This window comes from Varanus komodoensis, unplaced genomic scaffold (genome assembly GCF_004798865.1).
Source record: "Varanus komodoensis strain SLA01 unplaced genomic scaffold, ASM479886v1 scaffold44_3, whole genome shotgun sequence".
Classification (NCBI taxonomy): domain Eukaryota; kingdom Metazoa; phylum Chordata; class Lepidosauria; order Squamata; family Varanidae; genus Varanus; species Varanus komodoensis.
Genome location: NW_025336010.1, coordinates 5,027,004 through 5,036,628, shown reverse-complemented (window position 1 = coordinate 5,036,628; position 9,625 = coordinate 5,027,004). Strand labels below are relative to the sequence as shown.

Genomic DNA, 9,625 nt, shown 5'->3' with positions numbered 1-9,625 from the left:
TTGATAGGAGGCAGTTGAGACTTGGAGTAAGAGCATGATTGTGTGGTGTTACCAACTGCAGCACCCCAAAACACCCCAAAAGTAGTTGGCCAGAGGAAGGCCACATAGTAAAAAAACAAACAAAACAAAACAAAACAAAACAAAACACCACAGTTATACTGTCCCAGAAGGGAGGGCGGATAAGAACAAAAGGAACTTTGTGTAACCCGCAGCTAACACGCTAGCCTGACCTCGAATACAGTAATCAAAGGGACAGTGGAAACTGGTTCTAGCCGCCATGAAAGTTGCAAATGTGCAGGGAGTAAGAACATGGCAAGCCTGTGTGAATCTCGAGCAGATAAGAAATAGACATGGGAAATGTCTGGTCCTTGACAGAAGAAAGGACTCTTTCTCTAGCATGGGAGGGGGTACATACATTGATGTATCAATGCATTAGATGTGTATTAGGTGACCTAATTGGTTACCTAGGGTATAAAATGCATGTACTGGGGTGCAACTTTTGAGACACTGCTTTGGGCTGAATGTCCCCTTTTGTCTCCCTTTATCCTATAGTGCACTAGAATAAAGCTGGTTTTGGCTCTAAGTCTCGTCTCAGGCTCTGTTTGGCTCGGGTCTGGGGTCCACCCGGGTTTGCCCCAGCTGTTGACTGGCTCAGTCCAGTTTTTCCAGTTAACGTCATAGTTCTGAAGCCCAGGTACTGGAATCTACAGTGGAAGGGACAGTTTGGAATCCAAATTGCAGGAACTGGATCAGACCATGGTACTGTGATCCATGTGGGGATTAGAACTATAGTCAGACATCCAAGGGAGCATAGGTTGTTCCACTCATTCTACGAAGAACTGGACACAAAAATAGAGATTCCAGCAATCACCAAGAATCTATTTGTAGATTTGGCAGAGAGGACAGCTTCCTCTCTGAATGTGACAAACTGTTATGTATGTGGAGGCACTAACATGGGAGAACACCTGGGCATCCCTGTGTAATCTATTCAGGCAAGCACGATGCCGAAGATGAACCCACATGGGGAAAGGATACTGACATTAACAGTAAAAAAAAAAAAAAAAAAGTGTGGATTGTGAGAAATGAAATGTTACTATTACTAAGTGTTAAGGGTGAAAAACAGGACTAGGACAGGATCACTGAAGTCTCTTAAGGCAAAAAAAGCCTGAGAATCAAAACATGTAAATGGTTGTTCTAATAATGTTTCCTATATAAAAAGTTCCACAAAATACCAGAAGGGGTAAAATTGGGGGACAGTGGTAAAACTGTCACCTTCAGTGGAGGAAAGCAGACAATGGATTACTTTACAACTGGCGATAACGAGCCTGGAGAAAGGCCTGTTCTCATTATCTCATCCTCCCCACAAGATTTAAGAAGCATTTTGGCATCAAGTAAGAATTTTCAAGGCAGGGACAGCTGGAGCAAGCTGGAACACACAGGAGCAGGCTGGAGCAAGGTTCAAGACATGGTGAGGCAGAGGACCAGGGCACACAAGAGTCACAAAAACAATTTGCATGGCTGTGGCAGAGAGCAGCCATGCAGGGAGGCCTTTTATGTAGGTTTGCAGACCCCAGCTGCACCTCATGATCACCTCTCAGCTGCTCCCTGCAAAGTGTTCCTGGTCAGGGCTGGGACTTGCAGGGTCCAAGTTCTGACACCTGTAGCAAGTACTAATATGTTTCATTTTAGGTACAATGATTTACTTGGGGTGTTTGCTCTGCAAATAGTGCAAAGGCATTTTATTTTAGCTGAGATGTAAAAGAAATGACACACAGCAAGTATCCTTTTTGTTGCTGTTTGCTTCTTTTAAAATCTCATCTTCTTTATTGCATTTTATAGAACATATTTTTAAATGCCAAGATGAACAAGCCCACATTTCATTTGTGCTATTTGCGCTTATTCACCTTCTATTGCTATTATGTTCTGAGGTTATTTTCCTGAAGAGTTGAACTTTATAAAATGTATGATTTATGAATTTGTGGTTTTGATCCTTCACAATGTACAGAGAGGAAATGGTTCAATAAAAAGTTATTAAAGAAAAATCCATAATGCTTCATAGGTTTGCTCACTTCATAGAAGAAGAGAACTGAGTGACTTTAATCAATCACTTGGTAAAGACTAGCTAGAAGAACTTGCCATGCATGAACGGAAAGTCCTGCAGCAGCCTAATCCTGCCAAAGCAAGCTGTTGACCCCCAAAATGAATGGGGAAGCCCTTGCCGGCCATTCATGTGTAAATCTGTGTAAGCCTTTGAACTCAGGCAGAGCAATCTATTATGTTAAGTGGAAAGGATCCGTATCTTAATTTATGGGACTATGTTCAACACACGAGTTATACTTTGATATTATTGATCAACTAAGCCAGCCCCTCTCCCCCAACCTGGTGCCCTGCTGCTGTTTTAGACTGCTTCTCTCACCATTCCTGAGCACAGGTCATGTTGGCTGGGGCTGATGTGAATCTGCAACATCAGAAAGGCCCTAAACTGGAGAAGCTGAGCTAAGTGGTCAGGCACACAATTAATAGCTTTAAAAACCTTCAATGATTGGGAAGCCTGAACTGTCTCTACAGTATATGCAGCACAGAGTAAAGTTCTGGAGACCTACCAGAGTTATGAAACAGCATAGGAAGATCTGCCTAGCAAGGCAAGACAAAGTCAAAAATGTAGAGTCTGTGAAAGGGGTACTCTGAAACCTCCTGCTGGAGCTTATCACAACACATCTAGGTGTGCTGCCATTCACATAGTCAGCAATTGTGTGGATGGCAATAAGCAGGCACAGGTGACCTCATCCTGTTCTGGTGTGTTTATGTGCAGAGAAGGAATAATGTTTTTAAGTTCTTGCAGTCTCCTGCAATCCAGACTGGAGGCCTTATTTGCACTGGAGGAAAAACTTACATTCACACCAACCCAGCTTTTGTGTTGTATAGTAGGCATTAAGCAATGAGTATCCAGCAACTTGCTGCTGATTCAGTAATACTTTTATTATTACATAAAGCATGTTGTACTCTGCATGGTGGGCCAAATTATACATACATATTTTTAAGAAGATGGCAATAGTGAACCTTGTCCACCTTCAGGCCAAACTGACTATCTTACTGGAGACCAGAGGAAGCACCAACAATGGATGAAAACTAGAGAAACTGTTCACTTCAGTTTCTTTTGCTTTCTTATTTTTCCAATCCCAAGTTCTCTTCGTTCTGAACTCTGAGAATTTTTTAAAAGTTTGTATGAAAATTCTTAAGCATTTTCATGGATATTTCCCCAAAATATACCTTTCCACCCAGTATGCACCTTTTTTTCAAGTGATTGCCTAATACAGTGCATTTGAAGCTTACTTGCTTTAGTATGCTATTTTCATGAACTTATGGGTTTTCCACACATTCTTCTTATTGGAAAAATCCATGCCAAAATTTGGAGAAGTATGAATGTCAAAGAATAAGTTTCAGCTGACATGCTGGTTTGAAACAGCAAAATTAAGTTGCCATTCATTGCAAATTGAACCAAATTCTCCCCATCTCTACTGAAAACAGCTAATTGAGGATCATATTTGCACAAATGTAAAATGTCCATGACTTTAAATAGCCCTTCAGGGCTTAGCTTTGTTGAGCGTGTAAACGTTATTCAGCTCTGAACCCCAGTAGGGCAGAAAGTCTACTCATTTTAGCATGTGACAGCAATAAGAAGAGACTTTCCCTGGATGGTTTACACCTGCTTTAGCCTCCCAACCAACTGGTGCTGCCCACACACAGAGTCTGGCTTTCTGTACCTCACTGTCAGTGCTGGGCTTGGCCACATTTTATGCAACTACCCCAGTTTGCAGTGATTGAGAACTAACAGGGCAAGACTTTCCTCGAATTCAGCACATGCTAAATGGCCTTGTGAGCTGGGGCTCATTTCCCAGTCAAGAGGGTTACTAGCCCAAATCTCCTCTCCAGCTGAACGTGAACTCCTGAGTGCAGACACAGACTGTGCTGGCACAGACTATTCCCATGCTATGAGGAAGCTCCACTTTCCTAAAAAACTAAGTAATAAGCCCAGTACAATACATTGACTAATGCAAAAAAGAAAGGAAATAGCAATTTTGAATAGTGGTCAATATTGCTTGGATTTTGAATTGTGAAATAACTGATAATTTTGTTTATTTTGTTTCTCAAGATAAACCGAATTTTGTCCTTTGGGGTCATGGCTAAGCCACCATAGGTGACCTTATCAAAAGTGGCAAAGTTTATCTTTTGACTGTTGCTGGTGATGGAAGTAGTCAAGATGTTAGTGATGGTGATATCTTCAGTTTCTCTGGCAACATCATTTGTGGAAGCCTAGAATGGGAGAACATTGCTGACAGATGATGTGAACATATTACTATTTAGTACACAAAGCCACCAAAATACCAGAGAAATCAATGGCAAAAGACAACAGTTTCATATGACTCAGCTGCCAAAATACCATTAATCTGGAATTTTAAAAATCCTGGGAAGTCTTAGCCAAGCCCAAATTCTAGTTTACTGATATCAGAGCTTGAGGGATCAAAAAACAATATTCTGTCTAGGCACTCTATGAGCATATTCTTGGATGGCTGACACAGTTCTACAAGTCACCTAGCCCCAGCAAACCTGAATTTCTCTCTCTACAATTATATGCTTGCTTTCCTCACCACTTCCACTACTCACAGAAACTGTACCACCACCCTTTAACTACACTAACAGTGGATCAAACCATGAGTTGTTATGACTCTGCTGGATTTCTGGAAATAGCCAACAGGGCATGGCTAAATGCCATTTTTAGGACTGGCCTTAGGGAGATGGAAGGCGCTATATACGTCATTACTTATATCTGTTTAGGCAGGATATTATTTTTTCTGCCAAGAGTTTTTTTGTAGCCATCCTGCATAGCCAGCCCTGACTGTGGATTATTATGTGAAGTGAACTCAGCCAGTGAAGAGGGGTCAACAATTAAATCGGTGGGGATTGTGCAAGGGTTAAACAACCTTCACTTAACCCTTGAACAGGCCATGGGCTAGATGACCATTGTTTAGTGGTCACATAACATCACCAGCTAGGTTTCTATGACATGACCTCCCTCAATCTGGGACTGACTATTCAGACTAGTGCCTGTGGGCACTGTGATCCATAGCAGCTAAAATAACCCATGATGAGCTGTGGCGTGGCATGAGTGGGAGATCAGACCCATCAGCACAATGACCTCCAGAACACTCTTGTAAGGCAGGTAAGCCCACTAGAGCCCACCAAGAGAGCCTCTTCAAAGGATACTTTGCCCTTAGCATCCTCAAACTTGTAACCCTAACTGAATGAGTACAAGAGTAAGCATGCTAAGAATTTTTAATTATTCAAACTAGTGAAGTGCCTACCTGCTTGATGGCCTTATTTTGGTTTGTGATGATTTACCAGCTTCTTCCCTAGGAAGGTGAAGGCCCAGATGAGAACATCCATCCTGCCTCCAGGCCAAAAAGTAGTGCTACACAAGCTGCTCTAAGGGAGGGTTCATGCTCCTCTTCCTGGCCTGGCTTGCTTTTTTGTAGCCTGCTTGCCTCTGTGGCAACCTTGCCCAACTTGGTATCCTCCTAGTGTTCTGGACTTCAACTCTTCTCAGCCCCAGCCATTACAGCCAAAGGTCGGGTATTTTGAGAATTATAGTCCAAAGAACCTGGAGAGTACCATTTGAGGATGGTTATCTCTGGAGAAAAACAACACTACTCTCTTTGGCTCATTCCAGGTTTTCCCCACCCTCATAGCTCCCTTAGCTCCTGTACGGAGCAAACCAATTTTGTAGGTTGTCAGTGAAAAGGCCTCTTTGCAGTAATCTCTGATGACAATTGCATATTTTGTTTACCTTTGGAGTCTCATTAGCCACACATTTTTGAGAGGCAATGTAGTGTGCAACTACATATTCCACCAAAGCACCAAAGACAAAGCTGAAGCAGATGCCCAGGTAAATATCAATAGCTTTTATGAAACTGTTGGTCTTGGTTACGGAGCTCCGTGAGCCCATCATCAGAGTCGTCATTGATAACACAGTTGTTACTCCTGAAAAGTACAGAGAAATACTTGTTGATTTTTCTTGGAAGATGGAAGAGGGGATGTTTCTTCATTTTTTTCCATGGTTCACCACGAACATCTGTGCATTTGTTTGTTTGTTTTTTGCATTTCGATTTTGGTTTTCTTAGGTACTGTTGACATTTGGAACTTCAATCCTGTCTAGCATATAGCAGCTTATAGGAACTCTGTGGCAAAATACATACTATCAAAATATTTAAAACTCCTCCATTTTTAAAAGTCCAGTCCTAACCATATTTACCTGGGAGTAAGCCCCACTCAAGCATGGTGGAACTCACTTCTGGGTAAATGTGTTTAGGAGAAGGCTGTTGGAGAAGGCTGTTGGAAATTATCTTAGTAATTCCTAGAGCCATCCTGTAAAGTCAGTATTGTTACCTCCACATGGGGTGGGGGGGGTGAGTCTGAGGAAAAGCCTAAGGTAAGATCAACCTGTAAGTTTATAGCTAAATTAAGATTTGAGCAATGGACCTCAGGACCATAGTGTCCGTGCTTCACCTTCATTTTACTCCAAATTCCACCCACATTTGGTCTATCAGTCCATTCACCTGTGAAAAACAAATGGGTTGTCCCCATTAAGCTGCTCAAGAAAAGGAGCAGAGGCTAGGTTGCAGTGCCATAACCACCAGGTGATCCGATGTCTCAGTCAGGTGTTGAATGATGAACTGAAGGTGTGGCCTTCAGTCTGGGGAACATGGGCAGGAGGGTGCTGTTAACTCATATCCTGCTATTTATTTATTATTTATTTATTAAAACATTTTTATGCCGCCCCATTCGCCGAAGCCTCGGGGTGGCTCACATCAAGTGACTTTTCCCCAGGCAGCTGGTAGACCACTATTTCAATAAAGTGCTCTGCTGGGTGGATCTTTCATCTGATCCACCACAGCTCTTTATGTTCTGCAAAACAACTATAGTCCTATAAAAATATATATATTTTTCTTGCAGCATGCAATATCCACTAAGCTGAACTAGAAGCCTGGTGGAGCAAGCTTTCCATAAAACTGCTATGATATTTTTAGAGATGAAATGAATTTGCTCCAAGAATGCTCCTCAAAATTCTCTTCAGTTCATTTTAATTATGGATAGGAGAGAAATCCATTCGGTTCTCATTTTAATGCAGACTTACACTTGAAATTTGAATTAACACAATTATCCTCCAAAATTCACCCTATTACAAATTTTGCAATGGAGTTCTCCAAAATGTGTAGAGAAATGTATATGTTAGTGAAAATAACATTCAAGAATTCATTATATTACGCAAATCACTTGAAGAAATGTATTTTAGGCAAAATCGATATAAAATATATGTGGTAGAAGAAATGCACACAAAAATGTTAACCTGTTTTCAAGTAAACTTTGAAAAACAATTCTCAACAGTTCCGAGTGATCCAAACATAAGACTGAAAGAATTCTCCAGATTCAGAATGAACCAAATTTAAGACTGGAAAAATGAGGAACTTAGCAAATAGCCCACTGATTTTGATGTCATGTTTTGTCCAGTTGCTCTCTCGTTTTTGATGCATTTAATAGTTGAAATGCAATTAGAATTAGTATTTGACAGCATTTGAAGGCTAATTTGCAATGGAATATCACAACAGTTTCAAACATCCTGCCTTCAGGAAGCACTGCTCATACTGAGCTGTTTGTCAGGGATTCCTCTGTGCAATGCAAAGGACTGCAGCAGGGTGGTTTAATTGTGTTTTATAGTTGGCATGCAATCGTATTTAAAATGTAACCACGTTTCATAGTTATCAGTTAACAGTATTTGTATCTGGCAGTATTTGATAGGTATTCTGCCATGGTAATTAGTATTTGACACTTGACAACTTCAAGATTCCATCCCTGAAGCCTGTGAGTTTAAAATCGCACATCCGAGATGCAAATTCAAAATATACACTCAGCATTTTTCAATCAGCATTTGAGTTATTAAATTTGAAATTTGTGATTATTAATTACAGCTCTAGATATGTTGGCAGCACTAAATGTCACCCCACTCTTTCCCCACTCTGTCTCTCTCATTCTCTCTCTCTCTCTCTCTCTCTCTCTCTCTCTCTCTCTCACACACACACACACACACACACACACACACACACACATCCTTTGCATGCCTAATAAATGCTCTAGTTCAGGAAATGTCTCACCAATACACGTTCTTGCAGGAACTGAATCCAGCGTGATCCAGAAAGAAACCCAAGACAGAATGACAAGCAGGGAGGATGGCATGTAAGTCTCCAGAATGAAATAAAGCATGTTCCTTTTGAGCTCAAACTGCAGTATCAGTCTTGAGTAATTGCCTAGATGGAGAATGAGAGAACACAAACCATGAAAAGAAAACCTTTACAGAGATCAGATCATCCTAAGACAAAGATATTTTAATTGCTGTGCTTTTCAGAACCAGTTTATAATCTCCTAACTGGCCAGAAGGCAGGCCCAGCATCAACAGTCAGCATGTCTGGGCAACGACCAAGGCTCGCATACTGGTTGGAGGTCTACTGCTGACCAGAGATGCAGGGATGAGCATCACAACCTGTAGTTACCCAGTGAGGAGGAGGAGGAGAAGCTTCTCTTGTGTTTCAGAAGCACAGTACAAAGTGCTACTTCTCACTGGGTCACTGGAGCTCCCCCCTGTTGAATGAACATGCCAGAAGTCCCTCTCATATGTATGGTGAAGTACAACCTCAAGGGTGATCTTCTTTCTCTCTCTCTCTCTCTCTCTCTGTGTACAACTCCTTTGTTCTGACAGCACTAACTTTTTTATGAGGAGGTAGGGAAAAGGAGAGTGAAGGGGAGTCATGCTTTGCTTGCTCCTTGGCCACCAAAGCATCTCTTCCTTTGGGGAATAGGAGAGATAATCATGGAGACCATTAGAGCAAACTCCCATTTCCTCCCAGGAAGAACACCTAGATGCCTCACTCACTGGAAATCTCAAGGCCATGGGAGGCCAGCTGTATGATTTTTTCCCCTGAGGAAGGCAAGCAGAAGCTGCCATGGCAGAAGCAGCAGAGTCCAAGAGGAAGAAGAAAGGAGGACTTGTAAGTCGCTTGGCAAGAGCTCCCAAAACCTGGGCCCAGCCATGAGGTTGGCATAATAACAATTATAAAGATGATGACGATGATAACCATGCATTTCCTAGAGTGATTAGTCTAGCCTTCCCCAGTCCAGTACCCTCCAGATGTGTTGGACTATAATTCCCAGTATCCCCCCTCCCGCAGCCAGCTACCTGTTTCCTGATGTGACGTTGTTATATGGGTGTAAAAATGCTCCACTCTATACTGGGAGAGTTGCAAGTTGTCAAGACCATGGACAGAATCATTTCCCCTCAGCCATGTGTACAGCACATCGTTCTCATCATATCCCCCTACAGATAATAGAAAAAAGTAGGATGAGGCAACTTAGCACCCAAGTGGTTGAAACTTTTTTGTCCCTGCCTGACTTTGATGTCCATTCAAAGAGGCCACGGTATCATGGCTGGGTTGATTTCCAACACAGATACTGAAGTTATTACTATTGTTATTCTTTAGCTTCCTATCCAACCCATTTTTCTCTTGTGAGGAACGCA

General features: G+C 41.9%; 1 protein-coding gene across 1 annotated transcript in view; it reads right to left on the bottom strand.

The window, feature by feature from the left end:
* Positions 1-3,984: 3,984 nt before the first annotated feature.
* Positions 3,985-9,625, bottom strand: part of LOC123030369 (gamma-aminobutyric acid type A receptor subunit pi) — a 29,924-nt gene continuing 24,283 nt past the window's right edge. The window contains exons 6-9 of the mRNA XM_044444237.1: positions 9,287-9,424; positions 8,208-8,360; positions 5,846-6,039; positions 3,985-4,314 (exon numbers count right to left, since the gene is read on the bottom strand). Coding sequence (XP_044300172.1) covers positions 4,012-4,314; positions 5,846-6,039; positions 8,208-8,360; positions 9,287-9,424 — 788 coding nt within the window. The 3' untranslated portion in view covers positions 3,985-4,011. The remainder of the gene's footprint in view (positions 4,315-5,845; positions 6,040-8,207; positions 8,361-9,286; positions 9,425-9,625) is intronic.